General features: G+C 33.9%; 2 protein-coding genes across 9 annotated transcripts in view; both read right to left on the bottom strand.

Moving 5' to 3' along the window:
- The window catches only part of LOC101884238 (adhesion G protein-coupled receptor D2), a 139,230-nt gene that overhangs the window by 91,141 nt on the left and 21,811 nt on the right, over positions 1–26,278 (bottom strand). For 6 of the 8 annotated variants that reach the window (XM_087304307.1, XM_087304309.1, XM_087304310.1 and 3 more), the window contains exons 19-20: positions 20,826–20,941; positions 19,369–19,489 (exon numbers count right to left, since the gene is read on the bottom strand). In XM_087304307.1, the coding sequence (XP_087160433.1) occupies positions 19,369–19,489; positions 20,826–20,941 (237 nt within the window). Of the gene's footprint in view, positions 1–5,077; positions 5,445–19,368; positions 19,490–20,825; positions 20,942–26,278 lie in introns of those variants that run through there. The other 2 variants (XM_087304313.1, XM_087304314.1) reach the window with 2 other exon arrangements.
- LOC141380324 (uncharacterized) lies at positions 21,173–24,977 on the bottom strand. The gene is made up of 2 exons (XM_087304316.1): positions 23,902–24,977; positions 21,173–23,820 (listed from the first exon to the last, which is right to left on the bottom strand). The coding sequence occupies exons 1-2, from the start codon at positions 24,347–24,349 to the stop codon at positions 21,452–21,454; spliced, it is 2,817 nt and encodes a 938-aa protein (XP_087160442.1). The 5' UTR covers positions 24,350–24,977; the 3' UTR covers positions 21,173–21,451.

Below are 26,278 nucleotides of genomic sequence, written 5' to 3'. Positions count from 1 at the left end.
TGCAATTCCAAATTCACATCTTAAAATTCCAAATTCACAATTCCATAATCCGTTTACTACAATTGAAAGTTTTCATTTTACAACTATATGTTTTAAATATAGCAATTTAGAGTTTAAATTTTAAAATTCCAAGTTTCTAAGGCAGCACGGTGGCTCAGTGGTTAGCCCTGTCAAATCACAGCAAGAAGGTCATTGGTTTGAGTCCTGGCTGGTTGGCATTTCTGAGTTTGCATGTTCTCCCCATGTTCGAGTGGGTTTCCTCCAGGTGCTTCAGTTTCCCCCAAAGTCCAAAGACATGCGCTGTAAGTCAATTGAATAAACTAAATTGGCCATAGTGTATGAGTGCGTGCATGAATGTGAGAGTGTATGGGTGTCTCCCAGTTCTGGGTTGCAGCTGGAAGAGCATCCTCTGCGTAAAACATTACAATCATGTTTCCATCTTGCCTTTACAAAATTGACATTTGACAATCCCACACTGTAAAAAATGTAGCGACAAAAAGTCAAGACAAATATTTTTATGTTGCTTTAACTTATTTTAATACTACATTAGTCCAGGTTTCTACTAAATTGTATAAGTTATTCAAAGTTTAACTTAATATTTATTCAGTTTGATTGATGTCAAGGTGACGCAGTGGCGCAGTAGGTAGTGCTGTACCCTCACAGCAAGTAGGTCGCTGGTTCGATCCTCGGCTCAGTTGGCGTTTCTGTGTGGAGTTTGCATGTTCTCCCTGCGTTCGCGTGGATTTCCTCCGGGTGCTCCGGTTTTCCCCACAGTCCAAAGACATGCGGTACAGGTGAATTGGGTAGGCTAAATTGTCCGTAGTGTATGAGTGTGTGTGTGTTTGAATGTGTGTGGATGTTTCCCAGAGATGGGTTGCGGCTGGACTGGCATCCGCTGCGTAAAAATGTGCAGGATAAGTTGGTGGTTCATTCCACTGTGGCGACCCCGGATTAATAAAGGGACTAAGCGACTAGAAAATGAATTAATGATTGATGTCAGTTGAGATGACTAGAAAAGTGAATTTGATTCATTTAAGTCAGCAAGATTTTTTTACAGTGCCGGTTTCAAGTTTACATTCTGCATTTTGGAGTTATCTATCTCATAATTAAGAGTTTACATATCATTTCGAGTTCACATTTTACAAATCCAAGTTTATATTTTTTAGAATTTCCAGTTTACATCCCAAAATCCTAAATTCATTTTGATTTTATACCTTTAAAAAAAATCACAGTTTATATCTTGCAATTATGTGTCGATGTTTTACAACTTTGAAATTATACGTCAGTTTACGTCTCGTGATTTAGATTTTCCAAGTTAACATTCTTTATCTCTCCCCCCATACACCCCCACATCTCACACTCCCCATAAACACTGCATTATTTAATATTTGCACAATTAAAATTGTACATATTCATATCACTTTGTGCATATCCACTAAACACACACATTTGTAATTGTTCAAATTACTTCTGATTAATTATAGCAACCTTTATATTTTGTAAATCTCTGTTCATTGTTAATACAACCTGCATATAATGTTCACAGTACATCCATCTGTAAATATCACCCATAGTTTTTCTACAATTGCACTTTATAATTTATGCCTGTCATGCAATTGCTGCTATTGCACTCTTGGTTAGACCTAAGCTGCATTTCGTTGCCTTGTACTTGTACATGATGACAATAAATTTGAATGTAAATTTAAATCGAATATCTATCTTTAAATTAACATTTAATTACAATTAATTTTATTAATTTAATTATAATTATCCTATAATTAATGTTGATTTGAAGATAAAATGTTAACTATAAACTTTAAGATGTAAATCTAGAGTTTCTAGCCTTATTTATTTGTTACTTTACATTTCATGTTGATTTTTCACTTCTTGAGATGAAATTGTGATTCCAAATTTAATTAATAATCTTAATAGATTTTTGATTGGTTTGTCATTCATTTGGCAAGATGACTTCAAATATGAAATTGTCACACAAACCAACAATTAAAATGCTTCATCCTAGTCAACAACAAGCAAGCCCCACAATTAGGACTTCTTTCAGATGAAATAATGATTTAGAAAGAGCATGGCCATGAATAAAACATCTCCTGTTTATTTTGAATTTCATTTCCATGCAAAAAAAAAAAAAAAAAACCCGAATTGCTCACTACTAAATTGGCATCAACATTTGACAGCCTTTTTAAAAGAAAAAAAAGCTTTTCTCTCGCCCAGACTGACCCAGTTCTTGTTAATTATCTGCAAAGTATACATCAAAGCCCACCAAACAGTCCGCGGCACTCAGATTAAAGCAGATTTAAAAGATATCCACGCAAACCGCCCATCTCATAAACCTATATCAGCTGAAATGATAAACGGAGCAGTAATTTAGGTGTCGGAGTGCTTTCTGACACCAGAGCTTGAACATGCAAGGGTCGTGTTGTTTTAAGAGGGGTTGTGAGGTCGTCCCAAGCGGGTCATGTGATCCTCGGTCTCCTGCCAGGGAAGCCGAGTGATTTGCTTTCCTATGACACAAACTATTACTGCACGGAGCCGTTGGGTAATTATAAAGCAAATAAATGCGGGTGGGTGCCAAACGCGACAGGCTCTTTTGGTGGTTCGTGTGAGCCGTGGAATTCCCTTTCCTCTCCACAGGAAACATGTTATTCACCATGATTATTTTCAACGCTTTTTTGGAGAGATTCCAGCATCAGGTTGCCTTTGCTTTATGCGGTAGGCCGAATCTCGCACATATATGAGCGTAATGTATGTAGAAATATTTTGCCGGTGGTGATTTCCTAATTATTCATGTTTGAGCAATATTAGCCAAAGGGGGAGAAAAAAATACATTTGATATGTATATGATTAAATTGCTCCTGGGTATTTTTTCCTCTATGCGTTTTTTATCCTGTATTAAAGGATCTAGAAAATGAGTCCTCAGATAGATGGCAGATACTGATTTTGATTTATCTTATCAACTATATTAAGATAGTTTACTTATATTTACTAATATAATATGAAAAATATAATATGAGTGCGTAAGCATGAACAGTTGAAGTCAGAAATATTAGCCCCCCGGAATTATTAGCCCCCCTGTTTTTTTTTTTCCCTCAATTTCTGTGAAGATTTTTTTTTCAACACATTTCTAAACATAATAATTTTAATAACTCATTTCTAATAACTGATTTATTTTATCTTTGTCATGATGACAGTAAATAATATTTGAATAGATATTTTTCAAGACACTTCTATACAGCTTAACGTGACGCTTAAAGGCTTGACTAGGTTAATTAGGTTGCATTCTGAATAAATAAATCTATTTTTATATATTCAGAAGCCTTCTAATTCATTTATAGTAAAAGACTCTAAAATATAAAGCAATAATAATTAAAAAAATATTATAATAAAATAAGCAAATTAATTTTTAACATATTTATGAAATGTACAAATGTAGCATGTATTTCATGTTTTTTTAATTTTTATTAAATATAATTTTTTATAAAAATTTTACAAACTTTTGGAAAACTTTTCGAATAAAATTTGCACACCAACAACTTTACAAAATATGCTAATAAAGCTATTTAAAGATTAAAGTTTTGTAAAAAAAAAAAAAGTTTTGTTTTTTTACAGTCAATTGTATTATTAATAATAATAATAATAATAATAATAATAGGTGTTGTGTACAAATAAATAAAAGCATGTTTAAAAATATGGCTCCTTATGTTAAGGCAACCTTAGTTATTTTAAGCAAAAACTGTAAATGATAACATTTTTGTTAAAGTTAGAAAAATTGTTAGCAGCAATTTACAAAAGAAAACCAAAATTATGTTTTCCTCATACACATAGCAATACATACACCCACACACATAGAGAGAAAACTATAATTGTATCTTATTGAGACTCAATCAGCAGTACATTAGAGTATTAACAGACATTTTTCTTTGTTTTCTATAAAACATATTCTTTGTTTCCTTTATTAAACAATTCCACTTGACAAACATTTCCCTGACGAGGGCTTTGGGGAGCGGTTGACCATGGAGGCCAGAGAGACGAGTTGGACACCGGTCTTGACTGAGGGATTTCTGTCCTGTTTTTGTTTGTTTGAGAATTAGACCATCGTCTCTATGAGAGGCTTTTGGTGTTTGTCTCAGCTGCCCCCATGTGGACCACAAAAAATTTCCCAAAACTATCTGCTAAAAAGTTCATGAGGTGTTAGTTGAGAATCTAATTAAATGAAATCCAATGCATTTAATTTCACATTAAAGGGGAAGTGAGGCACTCAGTCAGGTTTACATTATTTTGCAAACGCAAGAATCAAAGTTGTGTCAAATAAATACACATTTTTTTATTCATTTTCTATTTTTCTTTGTTTAAGAGCCCCTATTTTGCATTCAAAAAGGTCATATTTTGGTTTTGGGGGTCACCAACAACATGCTCATATGCATGCAAGTTCAAAAAGCACTTTCATTGTCTTATAATTTGCATTTATTTTTACCTAATTATCCCAGCGACTCCCATATGAATCGTTCAGTGATTCATTTGTTCCCAAACCCCTACTTAGCTCAAAGTTAATCTGTGGTGACTGGTCTGATGAATCTGTTGTGATTGGTCAACTGCGTTCAGCACTAAACAGAGAGAAAAGCCCACCACGGCTATGAAATAGCCAGAGAGTATGTGAGAGCCCAATGCAGGAATGCAATAAATTAATGCAGTTAAAGACCAACATATTGCTCTACTCTAACTCTAACCCCAAGTAATAACAACAACACACATTCAGTATTAATCCACACAGTGGCAAAAGTTAAACTATTTTGAAAATTGATCGCGCTACGTGTGTGTAGGAACAGCTGATGGTGGCCAAAGCAAAGACAAACAGCAGAGGATCACCAGTTCAGAAATGCACTTAAAATCGGTAAAGGAAGAAGCAAGCGTCACGTTTTTAACATGGTTTTGGACGCGATATGTGAATAGTTTAATAACAGATTAAACCTGAGAGATACAGTACAAGCACTGATCTATAATGGATACTTGATTACAAGCCACGCAGAGTGATTACAACTTATAACACACAATTAAACACATATTTTGCAAACTACACAAAACCAGGCAACAATTTTAATGACAATTACATGTTATTATCCGGAGGAAGAAGAAACTGGTCTAATTGAACTGTAAAAGTTACTGAGAATGTCCCTGTCAAAGCTCTGCTGCTCCTTTTATATCAAATGGCCGACGAATCCCATGTTGCAGCGTAGGTTATGGTGTCAATCATCAAAAAAATGATAATTTAAAAAAAAATGATAAAAAAAAAACAACAACACTGGGTTGGCTACACTGTGGTATTGTTGGGAAAATTAACTTTAACCCTTTATTCCCCGCAGCCGAATCTCCATCCGACAGTGATCATCCTCATCGTGTCACGATCAGTCCCGTGATCCCCAGCGCCTCTGCTAGTGTGTGGAGGGAAAGTGCATGCACATTTTACTGGAACTGGAAGTACATATTTGGTGGTGTATACTAGTATCAAACAACGTCGATGTGATCAAACAAAAGATCAGAACCCAACTCAATTTGTTTATTAAACTCTGAGTCAAATAGTTCGCTAAAGAATAAATAGTTTTAAACACGGTACACTTTTAGGTTTAAACCTCAGCTGGATGTTTTCATTTACTTAGAGCTGTGTTACACACTGCATGGAAGGTCATTTTCAAAAACTCACAATAGAGGCTATTTAATATATTTTGTTTGATTGATCGGTCCATTTTCCTATGCTGGTGTAGCGCTGCCTGAAGAGGGGATTTACATTCAAACTAATGTAACAATTAAAATGATAACTAACATGACTTCACGCTTTACTAAGTCACGTCTTTGTGGACTATGTCAAGACATATTCTCTTATCAAGTTGATCAACTCACTCTCTTAACATGTAAGACAGATGTGAAAACCTGGCATGTGAAAAACTGTGCCAATCTTAGTTTGGTTTGAACATAACAAGAGGTGAGGGCTGTAATAGTAAAAAGTGAAAGTAACCATGGTTGAAACCCAGACAGGCAGTCAGGCAGCATAATACAGAGAGTGGACCAAAGCACATCAAATAATAGGTAATTAAAAGGGAAAAAAATTAAAAGTAGAATAAATATATGTATATTTATATCAGACACATCTGTTGCTTGTATTTGCACCAGCTCTGAGCCCACAACTTCACGCATTGAGTTAAATTAGGCCTGCAGTCTCCATGTTCAGTCCTTTACTTCAACTGTGTCTGTTTAGCTGAGGAAACGGAACCAACCCTGTGACGCCAGACACAGCGATATTCCAAAATGGCAGTGCCCTAGGTCTAAAAGCTATAGTAAAACATGCCATTTTCTTCAACTTGGTTACATTAGTTGAGTTTGTTTATATATTTTCATTAAAGTGGAAATCAATTTTCAAATTAATGTAAACTTGACTAAGTGCTTCACTTCCCCTTAAATAGGTCTTTTCTGTTCTGTTCTATTCTATTCTATTCTATTCTATTCTATTCTATTCTATTCTATTCTATTCTATACCTATTATATTCGATTGTATTCTATACCTATTCTATTATTTCCAGGTACTGGGTTGCAGCTGGAAGGGCATCCGCTGAATAAAAAAAAAATATGCTAAAATAGTTGACAGTTCATTCTGCTGTTGTGATCCCTAATTAATAAGGGATTATGGTGAGCCCTAATAAATAAGGGACTAAGTCGAAGTAATATGAACGAATGAATAAATTAAATTCTGCTATACTATCTATTATACTAGCTCTACTAGTGATTAAAAGAACATAACATTAAATATTGTCATCTTTTTATTGTTTTGCATAAACACAAATGACAAATTACCAAATGTAACTAGTTGGATAATGCAGAAAAAAATATATAAAATATAAAACACAATAAAGAAATGAAATTACAAAAAGAAACAAAACAAACAAAAAAAGCAAAACAGCACAAACATAACAGCAAAAACAAAAAACAAGAAAACAATGCAAAATACAAACAAACAAACCAAAAATAATAAAAAACAGAAAAACAACAAAACAAACATACAAAAATATAACAAATCAAAAAATCAACAAAATCTAAACAGACCAGACATAAATATAACACAAAACAACAAAGTAAACACAACAAATATTCATAAATATTGTTGATTATTTTAAAAAAGAAACAAGTGGCGTAAATATTTACATTGTTTATTTTTTTAGCTTCTTTATTTATTGATTTTTTTTTACAAACAATGCTGTGGTTTTACTTAAATAATGAAAATAAATAAACAAAATCTGGCAAATCAGAGTCACTGGGGTGTAACCAACATGCAGAAAGTCTAACCAAAATATAAAAGGTTAACAAACAATAAATAACATCATAAAAATTATGAAAGATTTATTTTAAAATCATAATTATGTATAACTTAGTTTACAATATTTATTTATTTTAAACAATATTTCATGGGTTGTAGGATCCATCTTACTATACAACATAAAAAACTTGTCCTGAGTTTGTGACCCCAAACCCCCTTTAAACTCTCTATCCTCAAAGTTATTGATAGAGGGGAATTATGAGCGTATAATGCTATGGACAATGCATGGCGGAGGGCCTATTATATACCGGTAATGGATAGCGCTGAGTTTTTGAATGACATTGCAGCGAGATTGGATGACGGAGGGTCGTGCGATTTATGGCCAAATGAAGCACCTCTACTTCCCCCCATCGAAAGCCATTTATTTTCAGCCTGATAGAGAAGCACATGCTGGTATTTATAGTTCAGGAGTTGGTAAATAAGACAGAATAAATCAATGACTTTTGGGAGATTATGTTGCTTTAATCTTACATTCATTTATTCATATTCTTTTCGGCTTAGTCCCTTTATTAATCCGGGGTCGCCACAGCAGAAAGAACCACCAACTTATCCAGCACATATTTCACGCAGAGGATGCCCTTCCAGCTGCAACCCATCTCTGGGAAACATCCATACACACTCATTAACTACAGGCATTTTACCCTGTATCTAATTCACCTGAACCACATGTCTGTGGGGGAAACCTGAGCACCCGGAGGAAACCCACGCAAACGCAGCAAGAACATCCAAACTCCACACAGAAACGTGAACTGACCCAGCCGAGGCTCAAACCAGCAACCTTCTTGCTGTGAGGCGACAGCACTACCTCCTGCGCTACTGCGTCACCTTTAATATTACAATATTATTTATATGTAGATGCATTAACAACTTGTTACAGTTTAAAATTAGCAATATATTATTAGAAGACCATTTACAGTAATGTTCTTTAACCATTTTTTTTCAATAAAAATGGCAAATTTAAATGAATCAGGCGACATAGTGGCACAGTGGGTAGCAGTGTTGCCTCACAGCAAGAAGGTCGCTGGTTCAAACCCTGGCTGGGTCAGTTGGCATTTCAATGTGGAGTTTGCATATTCTCCCCCTCAAGTTCACGTGGGTTTCCTCTGGGTGCTCCGGTTTCCCCACTATCCACAGACATGTTCTGTAAGTGAACTGGGTAAGCTAAAATGTCCGTAGTGTATACGTGTGTGTCTTGGTCCCCCAGGCTGGGGGTTGAGCGTTGGACTAACAACCCACCTCATAAAAACTAAATGTTATGAAACATTATTATGCTTTATTTTAACTTCTACATCAATGGCCCTGGAGGTAAGTAATTTGAAATGATTCACAATGTTGTAACTCCAAAAATAGCATTAAAAATGTGATTTTCAAACTATAAGTCTTGTAAGATGCATTCTGAATAAATAAATATCATTTGTATAAGGTTAAAAGCCTTTTAATTAAGTAATCGTAAAAAAACAAAAATAATAATAAAAATGTTTTATAAAATAAGCAAATCAAGAATTTTTACGAAAACATTAGTAAATATAGCATCTGTTTCTTGCTTTTTTATATTTAATACATAAATATTTGGTTTTTGTTCAAGGTTTTTTTATTTGTTTTTCAGGTTACACAGAGCAAACAAAGACAGAATACCCTATAAGCTTTTACAAAAACATTTTAAACAAAATATGCAAACCAACCATTTTACAAAACATGCTAATATAAAGCTATTTTAAGTTTAAAGGTGTGTACAAAATTATGCATAGCCTACAGCAGCCACAACATGTGAAGAGGTAAAATCGATGATCGTGCCACAACAGCTAAAATATATACAGATGCGGAGCAACCTGTTTATACAGTCTTTTAGCTCGACTCGAGTGAGTGATGGTCTCTTTGTTGCAAGTGCAGCCATTGCATTTGTAAATATTTGAATGGTCTTGAATGTATATAGGCCTTTTACATATAATAACTGAAGGTTCTGTGTTTTGACAGTATTGCATGTTTACTAAAAGCTGGCTGTATTTATTAGATAAATAAAACTTTTAAATTATTTTTTTCATTAATAGTTAATAATATAATTCTTGTAATACACATTGCCATAGACAGTAGTTTATAAGCCTGTCCTTTTAGTAAAACAGTAATGGATTTATGTAGGTGATTTATAGGTGTGCATTTTAACTTCTTTTGCATCAAATATGCACTACAAACTTTTGATTGAGACATGTGGAATTCTTCTTTTATCATTTGCAGTGTTTTCAAATTGCATCGTTTGTCATTTTTCTTACCAATTTTTATATCTGTGTTAAATTATTATTATTTTTTTGTAAATCTGCTTCTGGCTATGTCCACACTAAATGGTTAAAAGAAATGTGTTTAAGGTATTATATGCAGCATCTTTCATTTATTCTCTTAGGTAAGACGAGATCTCCACTTAAGTATTGCATTATAAAGCTTGAAGCTTCAGAATCTGTACTCTGTATTGGCCGATCACATTGACAAAGCATCAGTACTCGGTATTGGCTGCAAAAATCCTGATCAGAGCATCCCTAGTACAAAATATGCAAATGAAACTACTTATTATACTTTAATTTACTTAAATTAAATACAAACAGAGATTAACACAAATAGTCACTAAGTTATTCATAATAAATGTTCTGGGGGAAATGGTACTGAAAATATTATATTTTGTGTTATTTTATATTCTTGAAGCTCCCAAAAATTATTACAAATTTGTTACAGGACAAACACTTAAAAACTAATTCTGAAATATGCAAATAAATAGCAACTTCATATTTTGTATAAAAAAAATTTATAAAACACATAAATAAAGCTATTTGTTTTTAAATGTACAATTTAACTAAATCTTAAAAAACATTTTGTAGAAAATATGCTAATTGAGTTTCTTCATTAAAGATAAAACAATTAAATGAAGCTATTTTAAGCTTGTAAAACTTGAAAATGTCATGTTTTTACAAAAACTTTTATACAAAATAAAAATAAAAACATTTGACAATAAATGTAGAAGCTAACCAAATTTTATTAAAAGTTGCTGCATGTAAACCCCTTTTTTAATGTTTCTGAAATATGCGAATGAATCCTAGGTCTCTAAATAAGAGCAAACTGCTTCTCATGTCATTTGGCCCCTCACTCAAAACAGCAGCGAGTGCGGCCGATGAAAAGGGCTTGTCAACATTATTCCCTTTATTGATTTAACAATAAAGTCCTCTGGCTTAAGTTTTATGTTGTTATTGCTGCCTATTGAAAATACAGTGAAACATGGAGGGGCGGGAAGAAAAAAAAAATCATGACAGAAATTTCACATGAGGCCATCTAGGACTCTGAACGCCCGCCGGATAAAGTGTGCCTGTAATATTCTTCACGTTTTCAAGGGCGTTCCCTCAGAAAGCAATGAAAATTACGAACGTAATCCTCAATCAAAGCAACTTCAGATGGCAGAATGCTTCATTCAGCGCCCCATGCGGTCCGCCATTCATATGAGCGCACGCCGTCTGGGTTTCTTTTAAAAACCACGGGCCGTACGGAGGTATTTAAGAGCCTGAAACGTCTATATGAAGCACTTAAACACAAGGTCTGCGCAATTGAGCGACTCGAGCACCCTGTGGATGCAAAACGGAGGTATGTTTTCAATGCACGTCAAAACAAACAAAAAAGATGTGGCGTAAAAAAAACCTTAATTGTTGAAGTGAAAGAAGTATCGTGAATTGCTTTATAGGCAAACTTTGTATGTACGTTTTCTGTTTGTGTGGCTAATAAAGTGGTTGGTTTTCCTAACAAAACACTTTTAAAGGTATAAAAAGGAGCCGTGGGCAAAACAAAAAGTGGAATTTAGAGAGAAAAGAGTTTGGACTTTGACACATGGGAATTGTATTTTCACCTGCCACATTTGAAAAAGGAAGAGGCTGGCAAAATATCTAAGCTGTGAAAGCGTTACAGAGGCTTGCAGTGATTTCCTGTAGATTCCACATCTACAAAAAAACCTCTGACTCCTTTTCTGTTTGGAATGATTTGAAGCCAAAATCTGTAGTAATTTTTTTATTACTTACTTTACTGCTTTTATGACAAAAATAAAAGTATAAACTACTATTTTGCTTCATATTACAGTTAAGGGAGCAGTTAAGTTTAGATTAGTTAGCATAAGTGATGTAGAATAAGTTATGTCGACACGATCTCATGGCAACGTAACTTTTTGATTTAGTGGTTAATTCATATGATTTTCATTTGTACAATTTACTATGAATTGTTCACCCACTAATGACAGTTGGGTTAAGGGGCAGGGTTGGGTGCCACGCCTCCTTTTTCAAATTGTATATTTTCGTAAAACTAAACTCTCACAAAATCGTACAAAATAGCCACTAAACCTACAAAATGTAAAATATTTACATTTCCTTGTGAGATCAGGCTGATAATATAAATAAAATAAGTTAATATTGTAATAAAAGGCAAGAATAAGGCAGTAGTTAATAACTGCAATTAGCACTTAAACTAAAGTGGTACCGAAATGTATTGCATTACAAATCTTTATGTGTTAAATACTCTGTTCTATTCAAGCTTGTAACAATCAGGCATTCCTGTATCACTTTTTTCTACCTAATTATTAAGCATAAAACGATTTTTAACACTGGTGTGAGGTTAGATTTGGTTTTTCATCATGTTATGCAGTAATGCAGAAAATTAAGCTCGGTTATCGTGGATTTATAGAAATAAATTATAATATAAATATAATAGCTACAGTACATCGAAATAAAAGAAATTCTAAAAAATCATTTTATTTCAGTCATTTCTAGTTTTTATAAAAGTATTTTTATAAATTCAGAAATAGAGGTTTAAGGTTTTTGTAAAACATGCAAGTCCTTGCATTTTCAAAAACTGCTATGATTTATGCAAGTAAACCTAATTCACATATATTACAATTACAATATTATTCTTTAAAATGTAAGCTTTTTAGAGTATTTTTGTTTTTAAAAAATATGTCTAATACATATATAACATACAATTACAATATATGATTTCTTATGCAAAAACACAATTTCTTACATTTTATAAAACTTAATTCTTAATCTTAATTCACACAATTTTGTAAGATAAAGCTTTTTTGTGTTTATTTATTTATTTATTTTTTACTTAATGTTTTATAATATATTCTAAATAAGCCTTTCCAGGGCTCAACAATAAAGACATTTACAAGGGTACACCAAGACAAAAAAAATGATGTGATGTTTTGTACAGTTTGCCGTCAGTTTGGCAGGTCAGCCATCTTTTGTTTTGCAAAAGAAGTCTGCACATTTTGCTACTTTTGTTTGCATAACACTTTAAATTTAGCTCATTATACATTAAGTAACCAGTTATCTTGCTTTATATGTATTTACGGTATTGTATATCTTAACTGTAAAATATACAGTAATGTTCAAAATACATCTTTAAAATACAGTAACATACTGCATAAATGTCCTACAGAAAAATATAGTACATATTACAGTAAATGACTGTGTAATTTACAAAAACACTTAACAGTGTATGTAAAGCAAAACAGGTTTTGTTAGGAAAATAACAAAACAGTGTATTTATGTCAAATCTATGAAGCAGTCTATATTTAAGGGACAGATGACTCAAAAATGATCATTAAGTCATCATTTACTCATCCTCCACTTGTTACAAACCTGTTTGAGTTTTTTTTTCTGCTGGACACAGGAATATATTCCGAAGATTGTTGGAAAAAACAGCCATTGATTAGCAAAGTATTTTTAGTTTCTACAAAAGATCTTAACAGCTGCTTTTTCTTTTATATCTTCTTTTGTGCTCAACAGAAGAATACAATTCATAAAAGTTTAGACACACTTGTGTGTGAATAAATAAGGAAATTTTAATCTATTTAATAATATAGCAGCTTTCAGCAATGAAGGACACGAATAACCAGACTTTTCACACAGGAACCATCTACACAGTTCTTCAGTATCAAATATATAATGTCTAAATTAGCTAAACAAATGTTATATCCATTTCTAGTTTATTATTTGAAAAAAAAAATGTTGTTTGAGGGGAATCCATAGGAAAACATTATTTATAGCAGTGACTATAGTGTGTTTATGATAAAAAGAAAAACAACATCAACATCTATGGACAATTTTACCTTCAAACACGCAAGTTTCTTTTCCGTACTGCGCCTCAGAGACATAAATATGCTTTTTTTCTGACCTCAAACTAGGTTTTACATGCTTTTAATGCAAAACTATGCCATAAAATATGAACAAACAAACAAAACACGGCAGAGAGAATGAAAACAAGTGAAGCAAGTAAACTGTGACTTTGTTTCAGGAAGGCCTACATCAATTATCACTGCGTTGAGACATTTTTTAATTAGTGTGGAAAATGAACTATTTATAGTGTGGTTTAATGATGCGAGTCCGGCTAAATCTCTATTGATTTTCTGGTGATATATACAGCTCTATTACAGAAACAACTGATTAAGGAGCTTCACACATCGCAAACACGGGATTCAAACCGCACAGGCTTGTAACGCATAAAGAATGACACACTTTTATTTCTTTGATCGAAATAACACATCAATGTTCTGTATGAAGCTCAGAAACAAAGATATTGACATTGGGCATTGAGAAATTAAATTATTTTGATTTAATATCAGAGCTGATTTTCATTGTTTTAAGTGAAGGCAGGCATATGTTAAAATGAATGCAGTATTCTATATAATATTTCACAACTGCTTAAAAATTATAAGCCATTCATATTCAATATGTAATAAATATAGTTGAATAATAAAACAATTATATTGAAATAAATTAAAAAAATAAATAAAACAAACCACACTGAAAATGACTAAATGAATACAAAAAATATATATATATTATATATATACACACACACACACATACACACATACACACACACACACACACACTGTATATGAGCAATATCACACGAGTAGCAGTGCAATGTGGCTGTATATCGGCACTGGTGGGAGGCATGCATTGGCACGAGGCCGCAGGTGTCCCACCAGTGCCGAAATACAGCCACATCAAACTGCTACGAGTGTGATATAGCATTTATACAACAGTTCGACGACATAATCGTGCATATAAAAAAGAAAATCAAATACGGAGAAATTCAATTTGTAAGAGGAACTACTATATTCAGCCTTTCATTCACATATTGCGCTGACTGTCAGAACAGCCGAAGCCGTTTCTCATTCACTAACATCACTTTAGAGCTAGTGTTTGAATGATTCTTTAGCGTAATTTCTAAAGTTATGACAAAACAGGTGATTTTGCTCACATTTTAAGAATATAACCCTGAACGGCATGAAACATCATCAGTCTACAGAGGCTTCTCAGTATTTCTCTGTTGCATTAGGGAGATCACAATATTACTAGGGTATAAATATGGTTGCTGTTTGTGGTCGAAGTAATACACAAGGGTGATGGTTTAAGAGGCTGGACATGTGCTGTTATTTGCAAAATATTGCACAGCCATCAGCCAATCAGATTCAAGAACAAGACAGAACTGCTGTGTAAATAAATATATATATATATATATATATATATATATATATATATATATATATATATATATATATATATATATATATATATATTTACATATATATAAGTGAGTGTGTGTGTGTGTGTGTGTATATATATATATACACACACACACTCACACACACACACACACACACACAAACACACACACACACACACACATACATACACGTATGGTGTTACATGTGTTAATAATTTTAACATATTTAATGTACATTTTATTTTTACTCAAAATTATTTCCATAAAGTGTTCTTATGATTTAAGAATTGAATGTGTACAAAACAAAATTGAAACTTACGAATAAGGAAAAAACAAACAATGAGTTGTTGAATTATTTAAAAAATTATTGACACCTGAGGTCAGTTGTGCGTTTATCTGATTATAACTACCCACTTCAGAATTTCCATCAGCCAATCAGAATCAAGTATGCAACAACCCCTTAGTATAAATAAAAATATACTGCTATGTGTTTTGAACGCTAATGTAAAGCTTCTGCACAAAGATGGCATTAAATAAAATACAAATAAGAAAAGAGTGACCTGTAAATTATACAAATTATTTTGTTTTCCTGTCAGCTAAAATCTGCATTACACATAAATTAATAATGACTAAAATAAGCTATATTTCACAGAATGTTCAAACAGCTAAAAATCTATTAAATTGGCTGTAATAAAGTAGCTTTAAGAACAAATTCACTCACAATAAAAAAATGATTTAATGGGGGAAGGAAGTACAAGAGGATCTGTTATGAATTCTATGTAGTTCGCCAAAAATAATTTCACCCACAGCTCCTAAAAGAGAAACACTGAGACGCAGAGAAAACCTGGACTTTAGCTGCTATTACAGATATGAATGAATCGCACAAACGTGAGAATAACGTCTCAGAGAAAAGGCTGAGTTTACCCAGAAGTCTGAATAAAATTTCATTCCACTTCAGTCAAACACACACATATGCTCTCAGTCTGAGCCGTATCCATGCTAAACAGCAATTATTACTTCACTCAAACATTGTTTACCTCAGCCTAGCCACTGCGAGTCTCAGCGATAACGCTAATGCTGTTTACGTGACTTCAACTGTGTATGCAAAGTTACAACTTGAGTCCTTACACAACAAAGACGGTAACTATAACACTAACTAAAAAGAAATTGGAGGTTTACATGAAAGTTTTGTGTGCAGGTGACGTTTAAAAAATGACCTTCATTAAATTGACTAAAAATGCTGTAATATGTATGCCCGACCTGTAGGCGGTGATGTTGTTACCTGTGATTCACTATTGTCACTTTTATTGCCAAGTACTCACGTTTGACACGCATATTACATATAAACATGACATCAACACCACATTTGCGCAGCTTGCCTTGTACAGAGACTAAAGTAATTTTTTTATTTATTTACATTTATAAGTCAGCACGAACTGGAATTTGCAGCAGACTTTTAGTTTGATGATGCGCGTCCGACTGAAACGGAATATTCAGTAGAGGGCGGGGGTTAAATTTTGTTATCAGAGAAGGTCTGTCTTTTTAAAGTGAAAGCAAATGGTCAGGATTTGATTAAAGTTTACTAAAGCTTACTAAAGACTTTTAAGACTAATAATGTGTACTAACAAATTACCCACTATTCATTTTGATTTCATGCGGACTTGCACTTCAGTTTTTTGCATTGTCAAGGCCCCAAAAGACCACCTTCCTGTAAATGTACCCTTTTGATTTGCACTGATTTACATTAGTTGGACTGTCAATTTTTAGATGACAAAATGGATTAAATCTTGATAGTTTGTTAGTTGTGGCTAGCATTACATTTGCTCATGTTCAGCTGATACAACGTGATTAACCCTATTAAATATAACAGTGAACTCACATTTTATAACAAAATAAATGTTTTTAAATCTTCTTTATTAGACTAAAAAAACATTAAATGAATTTTGAACTTGAATTTTGCTGTTGTTGATACTGTATTTAGCAGATTTCGGCAGTACGATCTCATTCAGTGTCTAGATGTCCTGGCTGGTGTAGATTTGAATCCAAAATTAATAAAACTAATAATCAAAAACCTTTAATCCACTTTTAATCCACACTTAGTTTTTTCCTTTTCATCATCAGTGTGGATAAAAAACTGTATGAATATGATTGTCAAAAGATAAAGCTGTGCAAATGTCTTTTTTTAGACCACTAACACTTTTATATATATATATATATATATATATATATATATATATATATATATATATATATATATATATATATATATATATATATATATATATATATATATGAGCCTGATTTCATGGACAAAGCTTACAATTTTGGTATTAGTGGTGCGGAAGAATTTCGACATGTGAGTTGGTGCTAATTGCCTTACATAAGTTGTGACTGGTGTTTGCTTAAAATGCTTAAAGATGTTTAAAATACATTATTTTATGGAAAAATAATCATTAAAAAAAGAAAAAATACTAGTTTGCGTTGATGAAAAATACTAGTAATGTGCTGAAAGTATTATAATTTTGTAGTTAATTGTAATAATAGTTATTATAATTATCAATTAAGCAAATAGTTACTGTCTGATGCGTAAAATATGCAGAGCCTTTCCACACATAATAAACATGAAAATGTGCATGAATAAAGTAAAACGATCACATTTTTTCACGAAACTAAGCATTTGCACAATTACAACTAATGTATCAATTTTATATATATATATATATATATATATATATATATATATATATATATATATATATATATATATATATATATATATATATATATATACATACACATACATACATACATACATACATACATACATACATACATACATACATACATACAGATAAAGTCTTAATTATTAGCCCCCCTTTGATTTTTTTTTTTTCTTTTTAAAATTATTTTTATTAGAGCAAGGAAATTTTCACAGTAGGTCTAATAATATCTTTTTTCTGGAGAAAGTCTTTTGTTTTATTTTCGGCTTTTGTTTTTTGTTTTTTAATTTTAAGGTCAAAATTATTAGCCCCTTTAAGCTAGTTTTTTTTTTCAATAGTCTGCAGAACAAACCATTATATCACACAATAACTTGCCTAATTCCCCTAACCTGCCTAGTTAACCTAATTAACCCAGTAAAGCCTTTAAATGTCACTTTAAGCTGTATACAAGTGTCTTAAAAAACATGTAGTAAAACATTAATTTCTGTCATCATGGCAAAGATAAAATAAACCAGTTATTAGAAATGAGTTTTAAAACTATTATGTTTAGAAAAGTGTTGAAAATATCTTCTCTCCGTTAAACAGAAATTGGGGTATTTTCGGGAGCTAAAAGTTCACACAAAATGCATACAAACATTTTCTGAAGAAAGGCAAGGAGGGAATATTATCTGAAAGAAGAAAAAAATCTTAGGAGGTTGAAAACAAGGACAACTTTAAAAAGTTTGTGTATGTCTGTATGCATGTGGTGTGAAATTATGGAACAGTCTAGAACAGATTCTCAAACAATGTCAGGATATTAATCAATTTAAAAAGTTGTATAAGAATACATTATTAAAGGAAAAAAATGATTAATAGATGTGATTGTAATAATACAAATAAATGTATACAATGTATAAATAATACATTATTAAAGGAATATGTTGATGAATAGAGGTGATTGTAAAAAAAAAGAACTAAATAAAAAGGGTATGATGAAATTTCAGTTAATTAAGTAAACTAAGTAAAGTATGTTTTGGGTCTGTGTTATAAGAAGGAAATGCACCAATGGTGAATTAACCATTAAATATGTAAAAGATGTCAAAAGGATGAAATATGTCTCATTTAAAAAGAAGAGATAAGTAATAGAAGAAATAAGTTGAAGAAATAGATTAATGATGTGTGGTAATGGTGTTAATTAAACAATAATAAGATAGCACTTTATCCTGCTCCATTTCGAACATGATGAAACGTATTTTGCTTAAAGAATTTAACTGTATTTTTTTGGTGTTCGAAATAAATAAATAAAATTTAAAAACAAAAATCAAATATATATTATGCAATGACACTTGTTTTCTTAGAAATAAATAAGTCAATTACGTTTTTGACGGATACTTTGTTAAAAATTTTATTATATATATATATATAAAAAAAAAATATATATATATATATATATATATATATATATATATATTTATATATATATATATATACATATATATATATAATTATTTTTTAAATATAATACAATTTTTTATGTATCCTTCAATACTATATTGTATTGAATAAATATATATATTCAATATATATTTCAATATTCAATATTTCAGAGGGTTAATTTACACTGGTAAATCTATAAACGGAATTGAACATTCTCATAACTTTCATGCAGTGCTATATTTCAATAAAACTGAAAAAAGTAATGGAGTTAAACCCAGACTGTGTGCGAGTGAGTGAGTGTGAGAGAGACACTCTTACCTGCAGTGAGTTGAGAAGACTAAAGACGTAAGCGATGACCACGGAGAACGGCACCAGCACACCGCAAAGCCACGTCAGGCCCAGGATCGGCAACAGAACCAGCACAGCTTTCACAGCCGCCCTGAAACACACAAAACACACACATAATCAGATCTGATACGACGGAATTAGCTGATTTCAATCATGCATACTTGTACACACAAACTCTCTCCGTAGCTTTTTACACTGCTAAAAGAGAGATTCCGGGGGTCATTCCCAGCACAACGGGAGCTGCTGCTTATTCTCACATTGTGACAATTTCCACGCTAAATGGCTTTTAATTCTGTTTAGTGTAAAATTACCTCGCTAGTCAGGTAACCGCTAAAGCGAACCAGCTGCGGTGCGGACTGGCCCTGCCAAGCAGAGGAAACGTGTGTTTGATTTTCCTTGGGTTTGACCAGCGGCTTTCAAGCATCACATTGATATTTCTGCACACACGGAGGCCTCAGCGACTGCTGCCGGAGGTCGAAACGCTGGGGACGGGTGGCAGCTTAATTTGCGTTGTGGTTATTTACGGTCTCAAGGAGACGCCGAATCTATAAACTAACAGGGGGATCTGTATAAACGGCTGCTTTTAAAAATATATAACGGCGGATTGCTGTTTTATAGTTTAAGATTTATGTTAAAAAAACCCAACCTGTCAATTTTGAGATTTTAGAAACACTTATTATTAAAATGCTTATTGTAAACATCCAAATTAGCCTTTTAGGTGTATTTTGTTGCTCCTAATCGATTTGTGTTTGTTGATTTTGAGTACAGTGTTTATTTTTAATGTTTAGTTTTCTCAAAACAATCATGTTTTTAATCCTGTGATAAAATCAGTAACATTATTACTTAGTATCATACATAATTTGCCTGATAACATATTGTACAAAATAACTTGTGAATTTTTTTTCTCTCATTCTATTTTATGAATTATGGAGTGATTAAAAAATAGATTTCCCAAATCTACTCTGTAAAAACCTTTCATTCAAATATGTAAAAAAAAATTCAATGATCAGGTTTCTGTGCTAGAATTGCATGCAAATGAGCACATATTTAATTAATTGATGCCTAATTTGCATATTTAAACATAACATTAATAAAAACGCGTACTAAAATAATTCTGAATATATTTAATCAACTGAGAAAAAACTAATATTATTATTATTTTCCTGTTCACCTGTAGTTTCTTACCTTAAAGTAGCAAAAAAACAATACATTTGATGTTGAAATAAGCGTTAATGTGCAAATAGATCATTTTAATAAAAAAACAGAATGAGTGAGGATCAATCTGACTCAGGAACAGCTGAACTTAGCTGTGAAAGGGTGCCTCCATGTGGCGAAGCGTTAGACAAAAAAAGTAGTCTAATGGAGCGCTGAGGAATGATCTAATGAGGGTAACGTGTGTTAATATGAAAGAAAGAGAGCCGTCTTGCCTGATCTGCTCAGAGATTTGCTCTTCAGGACTGTTATTGAGGGCCATCATTAAAGATCTCCTCTTGGCGGTGGCGATGGTGATCACCACTACACGGGTCAGAATCATGATGTTCACCTGAAATGCACAGAAGCAAATAATAAAATAATTAACACATAAATACAGGTGAAGTCAAAATTATTAGCCCTACTGTGATTTTTTCTTTAAGTATTTCCCAAATGGTGTTTAACAGAGAAAGGGATTTTTCACAGTATGTGCAATAATATTTTTCTTCTGGAGAAAGTTTTATTTGTTCTATTTCGGATACAATAAAAGCAGTTTTTAATTTTTTTAATCCATTTTAAGGTCAATATTACTAGCCCTCTTAACCTCCTTAACTCTGCGAATCTGGTACCATTTACATTTACATTTTACATTTAGTCATTTAGCAGACGCTTTTATCCAAAGCGACTTACAAATGAGGACAAGGAAGCAATTTACACCACTAAGAGCAACAATGAATAAGTACTAAAGGCAAGTTTCAGGTCTGTAAAGTCTAAGAAGGGAAGTGTTAGTAATTTTTTTTTTTTTTTTTTTTTTTTTTTTTTTTTGTACAGTTAGTGTGATATTCAAATAGGCAATTGCAGATTAGGAAGTGAAGTGGAGACTAAATAGTTGAGTTTTTAGTCGTTTCTTGAAAATAGCGAGTGACTCTGCTGTTCTGATGCAGTTAGGGAGTTCATTCCACCAACTGGGCAGATTGAGCGTGAGCGTTCGCGAAAGTGATTTTTTTCCTCTTTGGGATGGAACCACGAGGCGACGTTCATTCACAGAACGCAAGTTTCTGGAGGGCACATAGATCTGCAGAAGTGAGTGCAGATAAGAAGGTGCTAGGCCAGAAGTCACTTTGTAGGCAAACATCAGAGTTTTGAATTTGATGCGAGCAGCAACTGGCAGCCAGTGCAAACGGACTAGCAGCGGAGTGACATGTGCTCGTTTAGGTTCATTGAAGACAACCCGTGCTGCTGCATTCTGGAGCAGTTGAAGAGGCTTGATAGAGTTAGCTGGAAGCCCAGCTAGTAGAGAGTTGCAGTAATCCAGTTTGGAGAGAACAAGAGCTTGAACAAGGAGTTGAGCTGCATGTTCAGATAAGAAGGGTCGGATCTTTCTGATGTTATAGAGTGCAAATCTGCACGATCGAGCAGTTCTAGAAATGTGGTCAGAGAAGTTTAGTTGGTCATCAATCGTTACTCCAAGGCTTTTCACCATTTTGGATGCAGTAATGGTTGCCCCATCCATCTGGATTGAAAAGTTATGGTGTAGAGTCGGGTTGGCAGAAACTACAAGCATTTCCGTTTTTGCGAGGTTCAGCTGAAGATGATGATCTTTCATCCAGTGTGAAATATCCAACAGGCAGGCTGAGATACGAGCTGGAACCGAGGGATCATCAGGATGAAAAGAGAGGTATAGCTGGGTATCATCAGCATAGCAGTGGTAGGAGAATCCATGTCTCTGGATGACTGGTCCTAGAGATGATGTGTAGATGGAGAAGAGAAGTGGCCCAAGAACAGAGCCTTGAGGTACCCCAGTGTTTAGATGCTGTAGGTTGGACACCTCTCCCCTCCAAGACACCCTGAATGACCTGTCAGAGAGGTAAGATCTGAACCATTGTATAACAGTGCCCGCAACGCCCAGTGACTCAAGCGTAGATAGCAGGATCTGGTGGTTGACAGTGTCAAAAGCAGCTGACAAGTCCAGCAAAATGAGGACTGATGCTTTAGAGTCTGCTTTAGCCAGTCTGAGATCCTCCACGACCGAGAGCAGGGCAGTCTCAGTTGAGTGGCCTTTCTTAAAGCCGGATTGCTTGTTGTCCATGAGATTGTTTTGAGTAAGAAAGTCCAGGACTTGATTGAACACTACTTTCTCCAGAATCTTGGCCATGAATGGAAGCAGGGATACTGGTCTGTAGTTTTCAAGTAGCGTATGGTCCAGGTTGGGTTTCTTTAGCAGTGGGGTTACCCTAGCCTGCTTAAATGTAGTGGGGAATAAACCAGAGTCAAGAGATGTGTTAATTATGTGAGTCAGTGTTGGTATGACTGCAGGAGAGATGGCTTGCAAGAGATGAGAGGGAATGGGATCGAGTGGACAGGTGGTTGCATGGCTAGATAGCACAAGTTTGGACACCTCAGACTCAGAGAGCTGAGAAAAAGAGGTGAGTGTGTGTGGTGTTGGTGTTGTATCTTGCGTGTTTGTTGTAGGTGCAGCAAATTGAGCACTGATTTTTGCAGTTTTGGTGCAGAAGAATGTAGCAAAGTCATCAGTAGTAAGTGTGGAGGATGCGGGTGGAGGAGGAGGATAGAGGAGGGAGGAAAATGTTTTAAAAAGTAGGCGAGGATTAGTGGCATTGTTGATTTTCAGACGGTAATACGTCTGCTTTGCAGAAGTAACCTCAGCTGAGAAAGAGGACAGAAGAGTTTGGTATGTTAAGAGGTGTGCAGGATTTTTAGTTTTCCGCCAAATTCTCTCTGCAGCCCGAAGTTTTGAGCGATGCTCACGGAGAGCATCCGAGAGCCAGGGTGCAGGAGGACTGGCACGGGCTGGCCTGGATGCAAGAGGACATAATCGGTCTAGACATGATGCTAGTGTGGAGCAGAGTGTATTAGTGGCACTGTTCGAATCAAGTGCAGTGAGTTTGCGAGATGGAGGAAGAGAGTCTGAAACAATGGTGGATAGTCTATTGGGTGAGAGAGATCGTAGGTTTCTGCGAAAGGTAACCAGTGTAGGAGTGTGTGGCGGCTCAGGAGTAATGTGGATGTTGAGAGACAGAAGGAAATGATCAGATATTTGTAGTGGAGTTACTATTGTTTGATCAGTGAAGCAGTGTCGTGTGTAAATAAGGTCTAGCTGATTACCTGATTTGTGGGTAGCAGAAGTAGGTGCTCTTTTTAGGTCAAAAGAGGCAAGCAAAGTCTGAAAGTCTGCAGCTTGCGGTTTGTCAACGTAAATGTTGAAGTCACCTAGCACCAATAAGGGAGTGGCAAAATTAGAAAAAGATGAGAGAAGAACATCCAGTTCATCTAGGAAGTGACCTAATTTACCTGGTGGGCGGTAGATGACAACCACATTTATGTAGAAGGGGTGGATAATGGTGACTGCATGGAATTCAAAGGAGCTGATTGTTGGCAGGGACGGTATCAGAGTAAATTTCCATTCTTTGGAAATTAGTAGTCCAGTCCCACCCCCTCTCCCTGTCTGACGAGGAGTGTGGGAAAAAGAGAAATTAGCAGAAAGAGTAGCATGTGTAGCAGTGTCCTCCGGCCTCAACCAGGTCTCAGTTAGAGCCATGAGATTATAGTCAGAATATGTAGCTATGGAGGTAATAAAATCAGCCTTGTTAACAGCTGATTGACAATTCCAGAGGCCCACGGAGAGAGAGAGTTGTGAAATAGTAGATACATGTATTGAACGAAGGTTGTGAGGATTACGCCTGCAGCGCACCTCCCGTGTTTTGCGAGTGTTAGTAACAACAGGAATTAGAAAACACATAATAAAAGTGCACTGACAACAAAAAATAAGTGTAAAGTAAAACAAGAAAGTAAAGTACTCAAGTGCTTTGTCGGTGCCTTTGCTCGGTGGAGTCGCGCAGGTAGAGTCGATGGTCTTTACCCTCGTCGGTCTTCACACGAGGCTGCCGCGACCGCTGCCGCGGTGAACTAGTTGTTTATATAACCCCAAAGCACTAGCTGATTGAATTCAGCTGGACACGCCTCGAGAGTCAAAACAAGGGCCGAAACTGAGGCGGACGACGCGAAACCGCGTTTGCGTTCGCTACACAAGCTCTTATAAAGTGCTTCTCCTGCCGACTAATGCTAGCGTGCTCGCTATATAGTGGTTACCTGGCGTTTGGACACGCCTCCCGAGTCAAAACAAGGGCCGAAACTGAGGCGGACGACGCGAAACCGCGTTTGCGTTCGCTACACAAGCTCTTATAGTAACCAAGGAAACAGTGGCTAAACAACTTCTAGTATTATACACAACTGAAAGCAAGTTTAAATGTCCTACAACTTTACACAAACAGCTGGAAACAAGTCCTCAAACCATACACAACAACTGAAACAAATCTTAAATGTACTTACAGGCTGCTGGTCTAGATGCTGATAAAGTGCTTCTCCTCCAGGTCCAGGTCCATAACATATTTTACTTCTGCATTCTTGAAATTTTAAAGGTCCGTACCGGCCCAATACCCCCATAAGTAGTTTTGTTTTCTCATCAGTTAGAATATAATAACTTTTGCATAGATTATGATGGAGACATTTTTTTATTTTTTCTATGATTACTGATATGTGCGGGAACCTATAAAAATAATTACAGCAACCTAGACTGCACAAAACCTAAAAGGTCTTCTTTTTTTTAGAGGGGTTTATTATATTATAACACAGGCAACATATACAATTATTTTAATCACTTTCAACAGTGTTTAATAAAAATTCAAAGGGTTTTCTTTGAAATGATACCAACTTAATGTGGATTTAGGAAGCTTTTGAATTTGGGTAGGCAAATTTCAGACGGAAACCCCAAAATAGCACTTGACTTTAAGAATATTTTTTTCGAAGGTCTACAGAACAAACCATTGTTATACAATGACTTGCCTAATTACCCTTACTTGCTTAATTAACCTAATTAACCTAGTTAAGCCTTTAAATTGCACTTTAGGCTGAATACTAGTACCTTGAAAAATATCTAGTCAAATATTATGTACTGTCATCACGGCAAAGATAAAAGAAATCAGTCATTAGATATTAGTCAGTTAAACTATTACGTTTAGAAACAAAATATTACAGGGAGGTTAATAATTCAGTCTAATAATTCTGACTTCAAATGCAAATATAATAGACACAAACACTTAAATTACAATAAACATGCATACAGATATTTCTAAGTATAATAAACAGAAAATATATATAAGTATGCATATAGTGTATTAAAGTATATAATGTACTAAAGCAATGTAAATGACATATACATATTTAAAAACACACATTTACATGCATATTCATTATTATCATACAAAGTAATAAATCAGAATTATATACTATAAATATTATTATAGATGACATATTCACAATAACAGCATGTGTTACTTTATATACATGTCTGTGTATCTGCATCAAAGCTATCAGAACAAATAAAATCCTAAATAAAAGTTTGTATTTTTATAATATGTGTGTGTATGTGTGTAAACTGTGTATATCGACTTCTTCTACATTTATATATACAAACATATATACAAACACAACATTCAAAAATGTACAAAGCAAAAATATTAATATATTATTTGTATTATTTACAGTTGAAGACAAAATGATTAGCCCTCCTGTGAAACTTTAATTTTTTTCAAACATTATTCCACGAGCTGTTTAACAGAAAGATGTTTTCAACACATTTTTAAGATAATAGTTTTATTAAGGTATTTCT

This window comes from Danio rerio, chromosome 22 (genome assembly GCF_052040795.2).
Source record: "Danio rerio strain M-AB ecotype USA chromosome 22, GRCz13ab, whole genome shotgun sequence".
NCBI lineage: Eukaryota > Metazoa > Chordata > Actinopteri > Cypriniformes > Danionidae > Danio > Danio rerio.
Note: the sequence above shows the minus strand (reverse complement) of the source record. Positions and strands in the feature narration are given on the sequence as shown.

What these genes read in the sequence shown, in the direction of transcription:
- LOC141380324 (XM_087304316.1), bottom strand. Translation starts at nt 24,349, where the DNA reads ATGTGTTTTCTAATTCCTGTTGTTACTAACACTCGCAAAACACGGGAG. An exon ending in TGTCATCTACCGCCCACCAG is followed by an intron (nt 23,821 to 23,901) that starts GTAAATTAGGTC and finishes TATTGGTGCTAG; the next exon opens with GTGACTTCAACATTTACGTT.